General features: G+C 41.2%; 1 protein-coding gene across 1 annotated transcript in view; it reads right to left on the reverse strand.

Moving 5' to 3' along the window:
• The window catches only part of LOC138967341 (uncharacterized), a gene marked incomplete in the record, with an annotated part of 87,261 nt that overhangs the window by 28,846 nt on the left and 36,390 nt on the right, over nucleotides 1-22,025 (reverse strand). Inside the window, 8 exon segments of the mRNA XM_070339867.1 lie at nucleotides 1,042-1,245; nucleotides 2,101-2,760; nucleotides 6,005-6,071; nucleotides 7,341-7,432; nucleotides 8,333-8,455; nucleotides 11,759-11,857; nucleotides 13,142-13,272; nucleotides 20,216-20,304. Coding sequence (XP_070195968.1) covers nucleotides 1,042-1,245; nucleotides 2,101-2,760; nucleotides 6,005-6,071; nucleotides 7,341-7,432; nucleotides 8,333-8,455; nucleotides 11,759-11,857; nucleotides 13,142-13,272; nucleotides 20,216-20,304 — 1,465 coding nt within the window.

Below are 22,025 nucleotides of genomic sequence, written 5' to 3' on the forward strand. Positions count from 1 at the left end.
TGTATTTAACAATGATAACTTAGACCACCACCATCTCCTCTTCTCCTTCCCCCCCCCTTTCTCTCTATTTCTCTCTCTCTCTATATATATATCTCTCTCTCTCCTCTCTTTCTCTCTTCTCTCTTTTCTCTCTCTCTCTCTCTCTTCTCTCTCTCTCTCTCTCTTCTCTCTCTCCTCTCTTCTCTCTCTCTCTTCTCTCTCTCTTCTCTCTCTTCCCTCTCTCCTCTCTCTCTCTCTTCTCTCTCCTCTCTCTCTTCTCTCTCTCCTCTCTCTTCTCTCTCCCCTCTCTCTCTTCTCTCTCTCTTCCCTCTCTCCTCTCTCTTCTCTCTTCTCTCTCTCGCTCTCCTCTCTCTTCTCTCTCTCTCTTCTCTCCCTCCTCTATCTCTCTTCTCTCTCTTCTCTCTCTCATCTCTCTCTCTCTTCTCTCTCCTCTCTCTCTCTCTTCTTTTTCTCTCTTCCCTCTATCTCGCTCTCCTCTCTCTCTCTCTCTTCTCTCTCTCTCTTCTCTCTCTCTCTTCTCTCTCTCTCGCTCTCCTCTCTCTCTCTCTTCTCTCTCTCTCTTCTCTCTCCTCTCTCTCTTCTCTCTCTCTCTCTCTCTCTCTCTCTCTCTATTTCTCTCTCTCTCTCTATTACTCCTCTTCCTCTCTTCCCAAACTTTCATCCATGTAGACATGTGTGTTAAATGTATGTAAATATGTATGTATGTAAGTATATTTGTATGTGGAGGGAAAAAGTTCTTATTAGTCTAACTCACCATCCATGTGGTGTCATGTCCAGGATTATGAACATGTGTGTAATTTAGTATTGTTTTGGTCACGTAAAATAAGCATTTGCTTAAGTGCGTGTCCTAGTTGTATATTTTCAATTGTTTCATGTGATGAATTTTGAACAACATTTTGTTGAAACCAACATCCATCTATCCTGATACTAAAAAAGACGAAAAACAAAACAAACAAAAAAACACAAACACCGAGAAACAGGCAAAAAAAGAAGGGTCGAAGCAACCTGCATGCAGCCAATGTGTCCATCCCAGAAACTCACCATCTAGCTTTTTTCTGAAGAGCATGTACGTGTGTTGGCCATCCTCCCACACCAGACCGGCCGTGAGACCGTTGCTTCCCCCCAGGTACTCGTCGTGCACGGGTGTGGAACGGTCCCGGGTGTAGTAGTCTCCGATACGCGAGTACCCATCCCGGGCACTGCCAATCACTATGTCCGTGCAGTCCATAGGATGTGGGCCTGGTCCTGTGAAACAAGGAATTCATCCTTCATGAATTTTATTTAACTTTTCAATTCGTCCGTTTTGGAGTGCGTTAAAAAGTCTGATGCCCCATGTTCAAGTTTTAGTCGTTTTTTGAAAAGTATTTGCGCGTTAAGCCCTATTCTCCCCCCCCCCCCCCCCCCCCCCCCCTAGATAAAGCAAATCTTGAACTAACAGAAAAAATCCCTTTCAGAATAACCTAACCCCTTTGAATTTGGCCTCAGGTGTAGAGTCTATAGCCTTAAACAAATGTTACTATTTTATAGATAAGTCTCAGTGTCAGTCATCATCGATTTGTGTCTGTTGCGTATTTTCATTGTACTTCTTCAGCGTTCCAGAATTTTTCTGGTTACGTGTGAGCTCGTTTGCCCATTTGGGTTCCCCACACTATACTCTGAGAGCATAGTCAGCTTCACACCGCTTTCGTTGAGTAGGCATGCTGGGTATTTTCGTGTTTTCATAACCCACCGAACTCTGACATGGATTACAGGATCTTTTCCGTGCGCACTTGGTCTTGTGTTTGCGTGTACACACGAAGGGAGTTAAGTCACTAGCAGGTCTGCACATAAGTTGACCTGGGAGATCGGACAAATCTCCACTCTTAACCCACCAGGCGGCAGCGACCGGGATTCGAACTCACGACCTCCCGATTAGGAGGCCGACGTCTTACCACCACGCCACTGCGCCCGTCATCTTCTTTGTACACTTTAAAGGCCGAAGATTTTGTGAATGTTTTGTTTTGCCCACAATGAATCATTAGATCAACGTAAACTATCTCAGCGACAAGGTTTCTACTATTTTTCTTTGTGTAGAAAGTGAAAAGAAAGTGTTACAACTACCTGATGCCTCTCCTTCAGCGCCCCCTTCTCCTTCGGCTGAACCCTCGGCCTCTGCGGTGGAGTTTCCGTGATGTTCAGACTCTGCTCCTGGTTCCCCTTCGGATGTACTGTTGTGCCCTTCTCCTTCAGCTATAACCTCAGGCTCTGCAGTAGAATTTCCATGATGCTCGGCCTCTCCTTCTGGGTGAACTTCTCCTTCGGCGATAACCTCAGGCTCTGCGGTGGAATTTCCATGATGTTCAGACTCTGCTCCTGGTTCCCCTTCGGATGTACTGTTGTACCCTTCTCCTTCAGCTATGACCTCAGGCTCTGCGGTGGAATTTCCATGATGTTCAGACTCTGCTCCTGGTTCCCCTTCGGATGTACTGTTGTACCCTTCTCCTTCAGCTATAACCTCAGGCTCTGCGGTGGAATTTCCATGATGTTCAGACTCTGCTCCTGGTTCCCCTTCGGATGTACTGTTGTATCCTTCTCCTTCAGCTATGACCTCAGGCTCTGCGGTGGAATTTCCGTGATGCTCGGACTCTGCTCCCGGTTCTCCTTCGTGTTCCCCTTCGGGTTTAGATTCTCCCTCGCTCTCTGCCACGCCATTTTTTTCAGGGACGTAGCCTGAGTTTCCCGCTCCAAGGTTAGGGAAGTTCTGACAACTTCCCTCGGTACCTGCAATAGATCAATCAATCTATTATATATAATATACATTTTATTTAACGAGGGTTGTGGCATAAGCAATACAAAGGAGCTTTTTTTCAACCAGCCCTCGCCCAAAGAGGGAACTATAATCTATATATATATATACGACTTGTGTCTGTCTGTGTGTCTGTGTGTCTGTGTGTGAGTTCGCGATGCACGGCCAAAGTTCTCGATGGATCTGCTTCAAATTTGGTGGGCATATTCAGGTACACCCGGGACAGGACACAACCTGGTCGATATTTCAACACGTGCTCTCAGCGCGCAGCCCTGAACCGATTTTGGTTCCACCTCAGCTACCCGGGCCCCCATACCGACACACCAAAGCCGCTACACCACATCACAACGCCAAAGTTCTCGGTGGATCTTTTTCAAATTTGGACACCGTATTCAGCTACACCCCGGACACAATATCATCGATGAGATATTTCAACACGTGCTCTCAGCGCGCAGCGCTGAACCGATTTTGGTTTTTGTGTTCATTTCACCATTATAAGTAACTCTTCCTTATCTTCTCCAGTGTTTTGCGTTTATCTCCCTTCCTTCGTGTGGCTTCAATCCATATTCCCGTTTGTAAGTTACTATTTTTAAAATGTCACTGCGCTGTCCACAACGCTTCCCTTGCACCCGTAAGTTGTTCTTACTGTCAAAGTGAAAAGGTCAAATCAATTTATAGCCACGCGAAAAATACACTCTCACCTATCTCTATATATTTAATATAGATATACATATATATATACGGCTTCTCTGTGTGTGTGTGTGTGTGTGTGTTTGTGTGTGTGTGTGGGCAAAAACCTGTGGATTGTAGAGTTCTGTTTGTGATGTGGTCTAGCGGCTTTTGTCTGTCTGAATGTTCTGGCATTTGAGAAGCCACAGCAGATAATATAGGGCTAAGAAATAAGCTCTAAAATTCTCAATCCCGTTTGACAGGACTTCGCCTTCAAAGGTGATTGTGGTGAACCGCCACGCTGTCTCTCTCTGTCTCGCGATTCACCCCGGCGAATTCACCATTCCCAGTAACTCTTCCTTATCTTCTCCAGTGTTTTGCGCCTTCGTGTGGCTTCAATCCTAATTCCCGTTTCTAAGTTACTATTTTTAGAATGTCACTGCGCTGTCCAGAACGCTTCCCTTGCACCCGTAAGTTGTTCTTACTGTCAAAGTGAAAAGGTCGAATCAATTTATAGCCACGCGAAAAATACACTCTCACCTATCTCTATATATTTATAGATATAGATATACATATATATATACGGCTTCTCTGTGTGTGTGTGTGTGTTTGTGTGTGTGTGTGGGCAAAAACCTGTGGATTGTAGAGTTCTGTTTGTGATGGGGTCTAGCGGTTTTTGTCTGTCTGTATGTTCTGGCATTTGAGAAGCCACAGCAGATAATATAGGGCTAAGAAATAAGCTCTAAAATTCTCAATCCCGTTTGACAGGACTTCGCCTTCAAAGGTGATTGTGGTGAACCGCCACGCTGTCTGTCTCTGTCTCGCGATTCACCCCGGCGAATTCACCATTCCCAGTAACTCTTCCTTATCTTCTCCAGTGTTTTGCGCCTTCGTGTGGCTTCAATCCATATTCCCGTTTCTAAGTTACTATTTTTAGAATGTCACTGCGCTGTCCAGAACGCTTCCCTTGCACCCGTAAGTTGTTCTTACTGTCAAAGTGAAAAGGTCGAATCAATTTATAGCCACGCGAAAAATACACCGTCACCTATCTCTATATATTTATAGAATATAGATATACATATATATATGTACGGCTTCTCTGTGTGTGTGTGTGTTTGTGTGTGTGTGTGGGCAAAAACCTGTGGATTGTAGAGTTCTGTTTGTGATGGGGTCTAGCGGCTTTTGTCTGTCTGTATGTTCTGGCATTTGAGAAGCCACAACAGATAATATAGGGCTAAGAAATAAGCTCTAAAATTCTCAAACCCGTTTGACAGGACTTCGCCTTCAAAGGTGATTGTGGTGAACCGCCACGCTGTCTGTCTCTGTCTCGCGATTCACCCCGGCGAAGCCGGGTATTCCTCTAGTAATATATAAACACGTAATTTAAACTATCTTAATTTTTAATTTTTAATTTTTTTTAATAGAGAAGTGTGTAGTAACTGAAAGTGACTGAGGATGAAAATCGCTTGTTCATTTCATACTTGTCATTCTCTCAGGTGCCAGGAGATTGGTTCTGCATAACTTGCCCCTCACACTTGTTGCATATATATATAACACTAGATGATTACCCGCTTCGCCGGGTGGATCGCGAGAGAGCACGTATTGACGTGATTGACGCCACACGAAGGAAGGGAGATAAACGCGCAAAACACTGGAGAAGATAAGGAAGAGTTACTGGGAATGGATCTACAGAAAAACCAAAATCGGTTCACCGCGCCGCGCTTAGAGCACGTGTTGAAAATTTTCATCGACCAGATTGTGTCCGGGGTCTACCTGAATATGCCCACCAAATTTGAAGCAGATCCATCGAGAACTTTGGCCGTGCATCGCGAAGTGACAGACAGACATACAGACAGACACACACAAGCCGTATATAGATATGAGGGCCCCAAAGGGGGGGTATCATCACGATCACGGGAAGGGAAATTTTTAGCTTTCACGATCACAGTTACCTTGATTTTTGTTTTCACGATCACAAACACCTTGACGAATAGAGGATCATAGAGTGATACAGCTGTGAAAAATGTTCGTTGAAAATAAAATGTTTTGCAATAATGCCCATCACGATCACGAAAACAAATGACGATCACGATCACGAGACGTGATTTTTTTGTTATCACGGATCACGGGCAAAGTCCCATCACGATCACAGAAATGGAAATTTCGGCAATCACGGTCACAGAAAGGTCAAAAAACGCCAATCACGATCACGATTTTAAACCCCTTGGGGCCCTCAGATATAGATGTATGCATTTAGAGCGCTTACTTTGTTTCTCAGATATTGAAGACAACTTTGTGAACTGTTCTGAGGCATTTTGGCACGCTCCGAGTCCGTTAGCAAAGACGTGATTTGAATGAAATGATCAAACTATCCCCTTCCAAGCAAGTCACACTGTTATTGATAATATTTGCAAATGGCAAAGTATATTTGCACTGCCCAGGGTGGGGATTTTTGATATGTCTGGATTATGACGTTACCCTGCAGTAGCAGCATTAACAACAACAACAACAACATTAACAACAACAAACAACACAACAACAACAACTCACCAGCAGGCCTCCATCCAAGCCCCATCCACGACACCGTCTCGGCCTTCATCATCACCTCTACCTCATCCTGTCAATTGAAACAAAACAAAACATAATTTGTAGTGGTCATTGCATTGGTCATTATACTGGTCATTTCACCAAATCCAGCATTGTGACCTGTACGGATGCACAGTTAAACCTTTGAATACGAAAGGTGATACTTCCATGCATAGCGCTTTTTATCGACCTATTTGCATCGAATACAGGGTGACCCGAACAAAATGCAACCCACACAAATGCTAAAAAGATAATACTACATGGCTTGCTGTGTCGTACCAGATTTACACGAGTTGCTTTGTTTAAATATTGAACTGCGAGCGAAAGCGAGCTTTTCAATATTTGAGAAAGCAACTCGTGTACATCTGGTACGACACAGCAAGCCATGTATTATTCTGTTTATGACAATACCAACAACCATGCAACACAAATATCCCCCCTCATACTAAGGGGGGATAATCAATCAAAACACAAGGCTTATGATCAGTCAAGTTCATTTTTACTAGACTGATAAAAAGATATATAGGTAAAAGTTTGGCATGATACACTGAAGACGCTTCTTTTGGAACCTCGATCTCTTCCAAAGCCTCGTGCAATCTTTCACGTCAAAGCAAAGAAACGTCACTTTAGAAAGTGTAGCTAGACGTGTCAGTTCTAAAATCTTTTCCAGGGGAAACAGCAGGCGCAAAAGTGTTTCCATAATTACGTGTATCTCGATAACTTTGGCATCATAAGCAGTTAAAAAGCAGGTCCCAGTCACACTAGTTTGACACGACCTCATTTACATGATATGCACACATGAGGTTTGAACGATATTGTTATTTCATGAGTGGTATCTCTCACGTATCTAGGATAATAACAGTTATCCTACATACGTGAGAGAGACCATTCATCTCACTTAAATCGGGTTAGTCAATTTCAAACCTCGTTCTGTTGAGTCGATCCCCGAATTTGGGAACCTTTTTGGAAATTGCACTTAAGTCAGACCATTTGTTCAACAAACGTGCCACTTTGTGGACTGGTCATACATAAGCTGAAGTTATTGTACATCCGCAAATATGAAGAAATTCGGTCAACAGATGTAGACGTTATAAACAGATTTGTGGGTTGCATTTTTGTGTGTGGTCACCCTGTACTATACGTTACTTGTATTTTTGACCAATATAGTATACGTTACTGACATTTTTGACCAAATTATGACATTTTAAACAGATCGAGACAGTCAGTGTTCCTCTGAGACAGCGCCAATGACTGTTGAGATATGCCGTTGATGATGTCAAAAAAATGTGACGTCACTCACCTGCACGATTCTGTAGTAGATTGTGACGTCACTGCCAACAGACTGCTCGGTGTAGACACTCATGTCGGTTGGTTTGCTGCTAACTGACGACTCTGTTGGAAACAATTCAGAACGTAAAATTAACGGCACAGTTAAAACAGTTATTTTTTTTACCCGAGATCTGACCATACAGGCTTTTTATATGGGATAAGGCCAACCCCCCACTTGGAGACATACTAACTATTGACAGCCTGGATGCTGTCTGTGCAGAATGAGGGCCCCAAAGGAGGGGTTCATCACGATCACGGGAAGGGAAATTTTAGATTTCACGATCACAGTTACCTTGATTTTTGTTTTCACGATCACAAACACCTTGACGAATAGAGGATCATAGAGTGATACAGCTGTGAAAATTTTTTTGTCATCACGGATCACGGGCAAAGTCCCATCACGATCACAGAAATGGAAATTTCGGCAATCACGGTCACAGAAAGGTCAAAAAACGCCAATCACGATCACGATTTTAAACCCGTTGGGGCCCTCCAGAATGGGAATTTTTTAATTAATTAATTACACTGTTGTTGTTTTGGCAGTTGTGGTAATTACTGCTGTTTTTCTGTCATGTTTTCTCGACAGTCTGGCTAATTGACCATACGCGAATAATTCAGACGGTACACATGTTAATTCCACGTTTGCGTGCGTTCGTCTGTGTGTGTGTGTGTGTGTGTGTGTGTGTGTGTGTGTGTGTGTGTGTGTGTGTGTGTGTGTGTGTGACTGTGTCCGCGTGTGTGTGTCCACGTGTGCGTGCGTTCGTGTGTGTGTCCGTGTGGGTGTGTGCGTGCGTGTGTGTTTGTGTGTGATTGTGTGTCCGCGTTCGTGTGCATTTTCGTGCGTGCGTACGTACGTACGTACGGGCTTGCGCGCGCGTGTTCACGCGTGTGCGCATGCATGCGAGCGCGCGAATGATTATGTCGTCCCGCTCTGTGCGTGCGTGAGAGTATGTGTGTACTTACTGCTCTGACACTGGGGTCCGAACCAGCCCTGTTCACAGTAGCACTGGTGGATAGGGTAAGACGTGGCCTGCGTGTCAACGCACACCCCGTGCTGCCCGCAGTCCGTGTTATTGTCACACTCATCTGCAACACAAAGCAAGGTATAGATACATGATCATACTGTGCAACACAAAGCAAGGTATAGATACATGATCATGCTGTGCAACACAAAGCAAGGTATAGATACATGATCGTACTGTGGAACACAAAGCAAGGTATAGATACATGATCATACTGTGCAACACAAAGCAAGGTATAAATACATGATCATACTGTGGAACACAAAGCAAGGTATAGATACATGATCATACTCTGCAACACAAAGCAAGGTATAGATACATGATCATACTGTGGAACACAAAGCAAGGTATAGATACATGATCATACTGTGCAACACAAAGCAAGGTATAGATACATGATCATACTGTGCAACACAAAGCAAGGTATAGATACATGATCATACTGTGCAACACAAAGCAAGGTATAGATACATGATCATACTGTGGAACACAAAGCAAGGTATAGATACATGATCATACTGTGGAACACAAAGCAAGGTATAGATACATGATCTTATTCCCCCCTCTGCTTCTTTACCTCTGTAAACTTGTAGGGGTAGTTATTTTTCGATAATGACCCAGCAACCAAACAAATAACGACCCAGCAACAGCCTGAATCCTCGATAGTGCAATGGGTTGAGAAGCTGTTCTGTTTCGGTACTACTTTTTGCGACTGAAAAGTTCCGAACGCTCTAATGTACGAAGTATACATCTCTGGAGCAAACAATACAAACATACCGCATTTAAATTAACAACTACAGGCCTGAACACATGAATCTCCATATAAAATCCATGAGTTCGGTTGTTTTCTGAATCTAGATCAGACGTTCATCACAAGCAATTTCCCAAGGCAAGTAACTCATACTTTGTCTAGCGACAAGAGTAGTTCCCCTTCTTTTCACTCAGTTTCTTCGACAACAGACTGCAATCCGACGGTCAGTTTTCAACAATATTTCATTTAATAAACAGATCACACGCAACCAAATGCACACATCTCATCAATTTAAACAACATAAAGCGGTTTCATACACTATTTTCCCCAGAAAACTTAACTTCATACTGTTTTTAACGTTGGAACACGGGTGCAAAAGTTCGTCTGCTAGTCCCATTTGACGAAAGAACATTATCCATAACCGATACCAAAACATATACAGAACACACAATATCTGCCTTTGCCGCCACAGCAGAATAACAGCATATCTGTGTACTTGATTTTAGTCCAAAATAGGAAAACTGACAAGAAGTGTTAACAGAATGGAATGATTTGCACGGAACTATACAACCGCGCATTAATCGATCGCCTGCGCAGGTTGACTGGTTGAGTGAATAGGATTCGATCAAACTTTCGCAAAAAAACTCCTCTTTTCTTTGAATAACTGAAGAAAGGAGGAATAAAGAGGTTACACACCTCGTCTCAGTGATTATAAAAAATAATGGTCTCAGTTCGCGGTCATGAAAAAGCTCGCTAAAGCTCGCATTTTTCATGATCCGCTAACTTCGACCATTATTTTTAATAATCACTGAGACTCGGCGTGTAACCTCTACATACTCTGCAACACCCCTTTTAAGACCCCCAAACGGGATTAAAACGGTCATACACGTAAAAACCCACTCGTGCAAAAACACGTGTGAACGTGGGAGTTTCAACCCATGAACGAAGAAGAAGAAGACCCCCAAGTTAAAGACTTCCTCCCTGTTAAGACCTTTTATTTCAAATTTTCTGTTCATAACCTTTGTAAATTTACCTCCATTTTAAGACTCCCTCCTTTTTAAGACCTGATTTTGTCAGATGTGTGTGAAGGTCTTAAAAGGGGGGTTCCACTGTACAACAGTGATTGCGCTGTAGCAATTTCATAGGCGTTGGAATAGACACATTCCGAAAATGACTCTGTCGGGTTTGTATGGGTTGTGAAAGAGTCAATACCCTTGCTTTTAGTAGGACAACAATTCACGAGCCAATCACAAGCGAGGGATGTGTTGGAAACACGTGGACAAGGAGCACGTGTGGATTTATGTGTCCCAATAAAAGCAAGGGTATTCACTCTTTCACAACCCATTTAAACCCGACTGAGTTATTTCCGAACATCGTCTATTCGCTTCAGACTTAAGATCCTGAAAATTTCGAATCAATCCATTTTGGCATTGCTGAAATATAGCGCTTTTTGTCATGGTACCCCTCAAAATGGACTCAAAAACCTCTCGTTTTCTACTGCTCAAGCGCTCAACTCCTGCATCAGTAGAACTGACATAACACAAGAGATACGCAAGATAGCAAAATAAAACTACCTGTTCTGGATAGATAAATGATTTGGCTTTCTTCTTGTTTGTAAAAGTTGCCAAGTTAAGCCTATTCTGAATTTTTGTCGATTTTTTTTATTGGTACCTGACGTTATTGTCAGGTCGATTTTGGGGGTACCCTCACTTCGGCGGCGGTCACGTGATACCTACAACAGAAATCTTTGATCCGAAAAGTGTGCCAGGTAGCAAAGTGAATGGCCTTTAATGGCATATAAAGTTTGAATGAAATGACACGGCAATCAATGTTTTAGTTGGGGTACGAAAATGGGTGCAATAATTGTTTTGCCCAGTTTAGTAAAAAAAACTATATTTAGTGGTGAACTCAATCTCCCCAGGACGCACGAAGGGCAAACTCTGAGGTACATCGTGATCGATAGAAACAAACAAATAAACACACTGACAAACAAATAGACACGCACACCAACAACAACAAAAACAAGCAAAACACCAACAGAAAACCTTAAAAATAAATCTTGGGTAGTTCGGCTGTCAGAACAAAAACTCAATGTAAAAGGGGCATGTCTGCAATCATTTAGCTGTGTCAACACAGAATCTACAAGCCTTTCAAGAAGCCAATAAGTTTCATGTACAATAAACGATGTTCGGAAATAACTCTGTCGGGTTTGCATGGGGTGTCGAAGAGTGAATACTCTCGCTCTTATTGAGTCAAAAATTTCCCACATGATATTATAGGCCAGTCACAAGCGAGGGATGTGTCTGAAACACGTGGACAAGGAGCACGTATGGAAAGTTAGCCTTGATAAAAGCAAGATTATTCACTCTTTCACAACCCATACAAACCTGACAGAATTATCACCGGAGTTCATTGATTACCAATGCAAACTGTTCAAAAGACGCCCAGCCTCACTGCTTCATTCTTCTCCTTCTTCGTTCTTGGGTTGAAACTCTCGCGATTTTCACATAATTATATATGACAGTTTTTGCACCGCCATTTAGGCAGCCATACGCCGCTTTCGGGTGAATTGCATCATTCAAGCTAGCCATCTTCAGACACTTGTGTTATCCTTACCTTTAAACTGGCACCTGTTCCCTTTGTAGAGCGTATTACAGGTACAGTTGCCGTTGAGATAGGTTCCCTGTCCTGAGCACATGTCACTCGGCAGCACAGCTGAATAATGAAATCAGTATTCGCTTTAAAATAAAATGAATTAGAATAATAAAATCAAAAAATGTAATATAATCACAACTGGAAAAAAATAGGAATAATAAAATACAAAATGAAGTAAATACAAATTAAATGAAACAAATCATTAAAGGCACACTCAGCTTCACGGAAACCATACGTTTTTGGTCACAGACACTGTCAGGCTTTTACACACATTACAAACACCCTTTCGTTTAAACACTCACCGCTTGAGAACATCCTAGGTGCCCTCAGTAAAGAGCGAGCATTTTTGAAAGAATTTATTTCGTGCAGTCAGAACGGATTTACAATGAGACAAATCGGCACTAGAACTAACATTTGAAATCTAAATAATAAATTGACAGCTTGTTACACAATCATTCTTAAATCATAAAAGAATTTTTTTTTTTCATCAAGACAAGTTCAGTACAATTCGAAGTTTTGAAAGTTTGAAAAAAGGGAGCCCGGAAGCAGGTAACGCAAGGTTGTGTTTCCCAAGCAGACGAATTTTCTGCACAGCGCTTGCTTTTTTGAAGCCAACCGCCGCCGATAAGTTCGTGTAACTTGCAGTCGGCGGTTGTATTTAGATTCAGAGGTACACATAACGTGCAATTGCAGATACAGCGAGTCGCATTGAAATCACAAAGTGACGACTAAATTGTGAAAAAAGGAAAGTGGATCACACGGGTTCACGAAGGCTCAGGGGTAAAATAAACCACGAAATGTGGTGTGTGGTTTACGCAAGCTAAATAGCCATTCAAAATGCTATTAAATGCTTTTGGAAGTGTGTTCCATAAGGTTTGAACTGCTTTTTTCGCGAGAAGATTTAAATCGTTCTGTAAACCATTTGAGGCAGACTGGGGCTCATTAAAGTTCTCATAAATCGATATTTTTGTAACAGATTAAACAATGACTGCATTCTATTTCTCATCTTCTCCTGAATTGAAAAACATGAAGATATGTCATGTTTACTCTAACAATGTGCTCAGAATTACAGAAAATAGGTTCAGTAAGTACTATACAGTCGCATGCTTCGCGGAGACAAGCGTGACCCGTCTCGGTCTTTGGATATTGTTAACCGAGACTATCTAAATGTAGTCTTGGCGATGACTGGTTAGTGGTGTTGATCTTTTAGTTTGATACCGACTGACTAAATGTTTAATATCGCTTCACGCGACTTATTTGGATTTGGTCTTGTCTTGTCTTGTCTTGTCACACTTCATCTCATCTCAACTCATCTCATGTCATCGCTGAGAATGTCTCACTCACCCGCCACGATGTTGACGTCAGCACAAGACCAGAAGAGATAGCCGGCCGACCATTCCTGAGCCTGGCGCAACATACGGAACACGCAGTCCTCACACGGCTCGGTTGGCAGGTTGACCGAATAGCCCAAAGAACTGAAAGCAACGATACATTTATCAAGATACACCAACCTAAACACCTTGACCGAATAGCCCAAGGAACTGAAAGCAACGATATATTTCTCAAGATACACCAACCTAAACACCTTGACCGAATAGCCCAAGGAACTGAAAGCAACGATACATTTCTCAAGATACACCAACCTAAACGCCTTGACCGAATAGCCCAAGGAACTGAAAGCAACGATATATTTCTCAAGATACACCAACCTAAACGCCTTGACCGAATAGCCCAAGGAACTGAAAGCAACGATACATTTCTCAAGATACACCAACCTAAACGCCTTGACCGAATAGCCCAAGGAACTGAAAGCAACGATATATTTCTCAAGATACACCAACCTAAACGCCTTGACCGAATAGCCCAAGGAACTGAAAGCAACGATACATTTCTCAAAATACCCAACCTAAACACTTAAAAATGCGTCGTCTGGTTCACGGTAGACGAATTTTGGAAATAACTCTACCGGGTTTGTTTGGGTTGTGAAAGAGTGAATACTCTTGCTTTGAGTGAGGCAAGATGTCTACACGTGCCGCTTGTCCACGTGTTTCAGACACACCCCTCGCCTATAATTATTATCTTCTTCTGCGTTCCCGTTGCCATGCTACACTGTCAAAGTTGTTGATGTGATGAAGTCTGCAGTTCGCCGCAGGGACTGGCTTATACTGTCAAGTGGAAAATTTGACTCACTAAAAACAAGAGTGTTCACTCTATCTTTCACAACCCGTGGACACCCGAGGTATTTCCGAACATCGTCTATTGGCAATGTGATTGCAATATTTTCATTGGCAATGAGGACATGATATTATACTGGTATGCTATATGGCGAAATTAATCAATCCTCGTTTTTCTGTTTCTTGCTCTTGTGATAAAACTTATGTTGAGAGGATCTGGAAGGAAATGCATGCAGTCTCCATGCTGCTAAGTTGGCGAGGTTGTCAAAGAGTTCCAAGGACTGTACACCAACAGAAGACTTTTGATGACACAAAATGACAGCTTGTAACATTATAACACTCGCATGGCTGGGTTAGCAAGTAGACTGAATTTTTATTTATTTTTCTTCTTTCTTTTTTGTCACTTTGTTTCTTCCTTTTTACATTTAGTCAAGTTTTGACTAAATGTTTTAACATCGTTTCTTTCTTTCTTTCTTTCTTTCTTATTTTTTGTTGTTCTTATTTTCTTTCTTTCGTTCTATTTTTATCTTTCTTTCTTTTATGTCTTGCATTCACTCTCGTATCTTTTTTCTTCTCTTTTAGCTGTTTCATTCTCGTTTCAGTCTGTTAAAGAAAATCAGAATACAAGAATCCAGGATTGTGTTATGGACTATTGAATTTCATTGCAAAAATACAAATCAACACAAACCCTGACCACTAGAGCGTGACCCAAACTGATGCCCACCCGACCGCAACCAACCCCCTCGCCCCGTATACATCTCAGAGACGGAGCCGTTATAATATTTGTACAAAAGTGGACATTAGGAAACAGATAGTGATCAACCACCGTCCGCGACCTTTTAGCGACTATGGCTTTGACTACCCGTACACACACACAGCTCAACGTTGTTGTTTACCACAAAGTCACAGGCCAAGCGAATAGCCAGGCTAGAATCAGAGGATTACTTTCTTGTTTTCTCCCTGATATTGCTCGGGAAATTCGACTCTCGCTGGGATTCCCTCATACCACTTTAACGGATTTTTCTATGTGTCTTTTTCCCTCCTCTTGTTACGCGTCTAAAATTATGTATATCCACCCAAAAGTGTTTTTGTTTTTTTCATATATATACACAACTTTTGACTTTGACGTTTGACTTTGGTGCCATGGGCTGTATGGTTTTACGTTGGGCTAAGCTGGTGCATAGAAAAGCAAATAGGCAAGAAGACATGAATGCCAAATGTCCCGAAAACTTCCAACGGGCAAAGGTGGTGGTGACGGTGGGATGGAAGGTAGATAAAAAGTACCGGGCGTCTTTGCAAACCGCAAGGCTAAAATCACATCGATTGATCGAGGCATTATGAAGAATTTATGAATCTAGAGGAAATTCAGGGACTGCAAACCAGTTGATCAAAAGGCATAGTCCTGACACTTCAATCTTGAAAAGAGAAGAAAAGGTACAGACATAGCAACATAACATAACAATTAAACATTGACAACAACATTTCAATACAGTCGTTTCCACATAACACCACCAATAAATTGTAGTCGTAGAAATATTTGAAATATGTTATTGTGAATTCGTATAATTATGCATTTCAGAAAGGGAACCTATCATACTCTCAATCCGCAGGAGTAATAACCTTAATACACAAAGGAAAAGAACTCCCAAGAGAAAATTTGAATAACTAGAGGCCAATGACGTTAACAAATGCTGACTATAAAGTGTTGGCTAAATGTTTAGTGTTAAGAATGCAAAGTGTAGTTGACAGCATCATACAGCCTGACCAGGTTGCTTTTTTAAAGGGGCGGGACATAGCGTCCCTACTGAGAATGGTTGACGACGTGGTACACAGTGCTCAACAAAATGATATACCTGGAGCCATGCTTGCTGTTGATTTTAAGAAAGCTTTTGATTCGATATCGCAAGAGTACATGACGTATGTGTTTTCCAAGTTTGGGTTTGGCAACGAATTTGTCAGATGGGTAGAGATATCAATGAAAGAAAGCTGGAGCTGCATTGGATACGGTGGGTGGCTTTGCGAAGAAATTAGGATAGAAGGCGGGATTAGACAGGGATGCTGTTTTTCTCCTTTGGCCTTCATACTCGGTATTGAATTATTAGCCATTAAAATGAGAGGGAAAAACGGAGTTCATGGTATACCAATTAATAAAAGTGAAGATATTTATGCATTGTTGAAAATAGCGCTATATTAACAGCTATTGTGTTTTCAGCGTAGCAATAGGGCCCGATATTTAGACGAGACAAGTATAATGCCGACATTAAATTCTGTGTTAGAATCATGTTTTTGTCAGCGACAGGTACCAGAATGGTCCATGTCGTTGATTGCAGACGACGGTTCCCTTTCCGCATGAAGCCACGGAAATAACCGAACATTGAAAAAATCCCGGACATGTATTACGGAGACAACTCGAGATAACCGGATGCTTAGCATTACGTCAATATGTTAGGAATCATATGACGTCATGACGTATCATGCTTGCCTACGTAGATTGTATGTTCGAAAGTCTGACTTCTGTTGGGAATTCGCGTGGTGAAGACAGCGGTAAATCTGTAGATGATAAGAGAACAAGGATTGTCTCAGAAGAAACGACGAAATGTTTCAGACCGGTAACTTCATTTCAACATTGCACTATACAATGGACGTTCTATGTGACAGAAGAGTTTGCTGATTTTGTGTTAAACATTGGAGAGATCGTCTGCGAGAATCCGAGATAGGTCGCTTCAGATTGCAGCTTCTGGAAATTTGCAAGGTTTGTTGCCTGTTAAAGAACTGGATTTTACACGTAATGTAGGGCCTATGTCATGTACAGTAAGCAACAACAAAAACACACACAAAGCAAATGGCATCGTCTGTCGACTAGTCACAGAGTGACAGAAACAAACCTGGCGAGGTATGCGTGTACTTTATACACGTGGAAGAAACCGGAACCACGCGTCTTTGTTATTGCCGATATCGTTTGGATATCGGCAAAAATGGCCAACTTTTGTATCGTTATGCTTTGATGATCGGAAAAGGGATGTGTGAGACCATCCAATCACAGCCCCCGAATTCCCCCACGTGTCTATCAGAATAGCTATATATGCGGATGACGTGACACTGTTTTTACGAGACAGAGACGATATTAAACTTGCTTTAGACATTTTAAAACAGTTTGCAAGTATCTCCGGTCTTGAGATAAATACAAGAAAGACAGAAGCAATGTGGTTGGGATCGAGCATAGCGAGGGATGAGTTATGCTTTGACTTGAATTGGAAAAACAAAATAAAGCTATTGGGTATATTTGTCTGTAATAGTGTACCCGCATCAAACCTCTCAGAAAATTGGGAAAGCCGTATTGAAAACATGAGCCGCGTCATAAGCACGTGGCATAGAAGGAATCTTGGATATTTAGGCAAAATTTGTATTATAAATAGTTTTCTCGTTCCACAATTAGTTTACGTAATGAGAGTAATTAATTTATCAGAGAAGGTGTTAAACAGAGTAACCACAATGTTGTACCACTTTTTGTGGAAAAGAAAAACGGCCGTCCGTAGACACCACCTTAACGTTGGACTTTTCTCGGAAACTATCAAAGCGATCGGGCTCATATTTTGTTTAGTCGTGACCTCCAATGACCTCTACACTTTAACGATGGTTTCGTTGACCTTTGACCTTTTTCAAGGTCACAGGTCAGCGTCAAAGGAAAAATTAGACATTTTATATCTTTGACAAAGTTCATCGGATGTGATTGAAACTTTGTAGGATTATTCTTTACATCAAAGTATTTACATCTGTAGCCTTTTACGAACGTTATCAGAAAAACAAGGGAGATAACTAGCCTTTTCTGTTCGGCAACACACAACTTAACGTTGGGCTTTTCTCGGAAACTATAAAAGTGACCGGGCTCAAATTTTATGTGAACGTGACTCATTGTGTTGTGAGTAGCAATTTCTTCCTGTCCATCTGATGCCTCATATAATATTCAGAACTGCGAAAGTGACTCGATCGAGCGTTTGCTCTTCTTGTTGGGAGGAGGCCCTAAAAGTCTGGACAGAAAATAACACCCACACAGAAATAGAGAACCCACTGTTGGTAACAGTCTGGAATAATAAAAACATTATGTATCGAAAAAATTTGTTATTTTTTAAGAAATGGACTAAATGTGGGATCGCATTAGTTGGTGATATATGTGTTAATAACAGGCTGTTATCCCTAGAACAGATTAAAGTAAAAGTGGGTACTTATCCTTCACTGATGTTAGAGTATAACGTGGTAAAGACTGCTGTTACCTCGTTTATGAAAAGATATCCGGCGCATATGCTCATGCAATCCAATGAAAACAATGTTCTGCTTTTCGACCATAAAGAGTTATTTACAGCACGTTCTTATAGATTACATTTAATAAGTAAAACTGAACACAACCCTTGTTGTCTGAATTTCTGGATGCATAAGTTTAATATAGAAATAACTAGATGGCATTGGCTCATCGTAAGGGATGTATCTAAAGAATCAAGACTGAGAGAATGGCACTGGAAGATACTGCATAACATATATCCGACTAATATTTTGCTGTGTAAAATGGGAATTAGAATGAATAACAAATGCTCATTCTGTCCAGATAAGATTGATTTTGTGGAACACAGGGTTCGTACAGAGTCCTTGAACCCTGGAAAACTCCTTGAAAATTGGAAAACCTTTTCCAGGCCTTGAAAAGTGCTTGAAAATAGAGTTTTGTTAAATAGTCATTGAAAAGTACTTGATTTTTCCAAATTGTTGCCTATACATTTCGTCAGCAGCTTGTCTTATTTAAAAAAAAATGCAACCCCCTTTTTTTTCGTCAAATACAGTACACACATTTTGGGAGAATAAAAGATCGAGTGAAAACAAATTAAAGCAGACGAACTAACTATTACTAGTCACCTGTAGTTGCTTCCCTTCCTGAAGGTAAGCTTGGTGCTTTGCATTAAATTGGGGAAAATCATGTCCTTGAAAAGCATTTATTTGGTCCTGGAAATGTCCTTGAAAACTCCTTGAATTGTATCAGCTCTGCCCTGCAGGAACCCTGGGAACATTTCTTTTTTGAATGTTCTGCTATACATCCAATTTGGGAAAGAATTACCAATAAGATATTTCAGCAGTATAATGTTAATATAAAAATTGATGTTCAAACAGCACTGTTAGGATACATGAAAACACCTGGTATGTCAAACAATTTAGTAAATTATATCAATGTACTTATTATTGTGGCAAAAATGTGTGTGGGAAAATTCAAATACGGGAAACCAATAGAAATTGTGTGCATGTTTAATTCAGAGTTAGATTTGCGACACATATAGACTGAGAATAATGGTAATTGTAAAATATTTTAATAAAATTGTCCATTATTGGTATCTGTCCATGATAGAGGTGAAAAGATTAGTTTTATTGATAGCAAAAATGTGCATTAGCAAAGTTAAGAAAACTAAATCGCATATTCCATTGGAAATTGTATTTCAACAAGAACTTGCGCTACGAAAGGTTTATCCCCATTGTCCTTAGTGAGAGTGTTGTTGAATTAAAAAGTAATTTAATGGAAAAAAAAGTCGTAGAAATAATGACAAACAAATCAAGGTTAACAATGCCAAAGTGTTATTGGACACTACATACTATATCAGTTGTAGGAAATAGATACTATAACAGAGTCACAAGACACTAGATAGTATAAAACAGTCACAAGACAAAAGATATTATAACAGAGTTACAAAACAAAAAATATTATAACAGAGTTACAAGACAAAATATATCATAACAGCGTTACAAGACACTAGCTATAAAACAGTTACAAGACAACAGAGTTACAAGACAAAAAATATCATAACAGCGTTACATGACACAATATATTATAACAGAGTTACAAGACAAAAGATGTCATAACAGAGTTACTTGACAAAATATATCATGACAGAGTTACAAGACACTAGATATAACAGAGATACAAGACACAAGATATTGTATGATAGTTACAATACACTAGATATTACAACATAGTTACAAGTCAAAAGATATTATAACAGAGTTACAAGACACAAGATATAACAGATGTACAAGACACTAGATATCATAACAGAGTTATTGGACAATACATATTATAAACGAGTTATAGGATAATAATATCATAACAGAGTTTTAGGACACTAGATATTATGGGACGATACATATTATAAAAGAGTTATAGGATAATACATATCATAACAGAGTTATATAGGCCATAGCCGGTACTCACGTGCCATCGCTTGTGCCCTCAAACCCTGCGGCCGGGTAGCGAGCCCTCAATGTGTTGTTCGAGTCACGGACCTCGAAATAATAGCCACCCTGCAGACACGTGAACAAACATCAACATCAGTCATTGCATCAAAAGACAAATATAGTCCTGACACTAAACTCTTGATAACAGAGTGTGTGTATGGGGGGGGGGGGGGGGTATCTGTTTTTCCATCTCTCCATCTGTCTGGATGGTTTTTTTTAGTTAAAAACATCTCGAATATCGGTGAACTAGCCAAAAGGCAAAAAGACGTATCGAATCCCGAATCTGTTCATGATTTTTATTTTATTTTATCATGTGACCAGGTCATTCGCATTAAAATTAGGCCATGAGACCGCTGCGTGCTCTCTGTCTCTCTTCCTGGCATTCTTTCTGTCTCTACCTATCTTTCTCTCTCTTTCTCTCTTAATCATTCATTCTCTCTCATTCTTTCCTTCTCACTCTCTCTCTGTTATTCTCACTTTCTCTTTATCTCCCTAATTTCTCTCTTTCTCTCTCTCACGCACTCTCTCTCACGAGCACTCTCTCACGCGCTCTCTCTCACGCACTCTCGCTCCCCACTCTCACTCCCCACTCTCTCTCACGCACTCAGTCTCTCACTCCCCACTCTCTCTCACGAGCACTCTCTCACGCGCTCTCTCTCACGCGCTCTCACTCCCCCCTCTCTCTCTCACGCACTCTCACTCCCCACTCTCTCTCACGAGCACTCTCTCACGCGCTCTCTCTCACGCGCTCTCACTCCCCCCTCTCTCTCTCTTTCTCTTTCACTCTCTTTTTCTCTCTCATTGCTATGTATTGTGTTTTGAATACCAATTACAACCACAACCCTTGTAGCACAGCCAAAAGGGATCATTATATTGTTTATCTGTTCATCTTTCTCATGACACACAATTGCATTTTATCAGACCTGTGGGGAGCAGAGTTTGTATTTCTTAAAATGGGATGACGTAAACAAAAACGAGAGAGGATAAGACAGCCTGGTTCTCATTTAATTCATCGTCTCTGGGTGTGCTGGTTATGTGTGTGTGTTTGTGTGGGGGGGGGGGGGGGGGGTGCGTGTGTGCGCGCGTGTGTGTATGTGTGTGTGTGTGTGTGTGTGTGTGTGTGTGTGTTTGTGTGTGTGTGAGGGTGTGTGTGTGTGTCTGTCTGTCTGTCTGTCTGTCTGTCTGTCTGTGCGTGTATGTGTGGCTTTGACGTTTCTGTGTGTTTGTGTTTCATTGACTAACCAACTCGATCACTGCCTCGGTTACTTACCTACTAACAAACTAACTAACAAAACAAACCGGGTGGGAAACCATGGGGTTGGGGGGGGGGCGGGGCGGGAAGGGGGGGGGGCATTAACAAAAGTAATAAACAAATCAACAGACAAAAATTTAAAAAAATGCGAAAGTAATTCTGCAACGTCATTATTGCTGTGCAAATTACTCGTTAACGATTACTTCCCCTGACGTAATAGCACATTTCGAGAATAAAGACAACGTTATGGTCGCTGCATCACTGCTTCGAAGGAATTTGTCATGCAATAAAAATCTTAAAAGGGTGCACCACATACCTGCCCAGTCTCCTAAACAGACATTACATGCTTTTGATGTAAATGACTTTAAACAATGATGGTTGTATAGCTTATTTTGTGTGCTTTTCCTTTGCATAAAGCAACTAGTCAATGTTGTCTGCACATTTATTTTTTTATTGTTCAATGAAAGGCAGATTGTAACGCTGTTAACATTCGGAATCACACCAGGAAAGGGAAAGAACAATTTGCATATAATTA

This window comes from Littorina saxatilis, linkage group LG5 (genome assembly GCF_037325665.1).
Source record: "Littorina saxatilis isolate snail1 linkage group LG5, US_GU_Lsax_2.0, whole genome shotgun sequence".
Lineage (NCBI taxonomy): Eukaryota > Metazoa > Mollusca > Gastropoda > Littorinimorpha > Littorinidae > Littorina > Littorina saxatilis.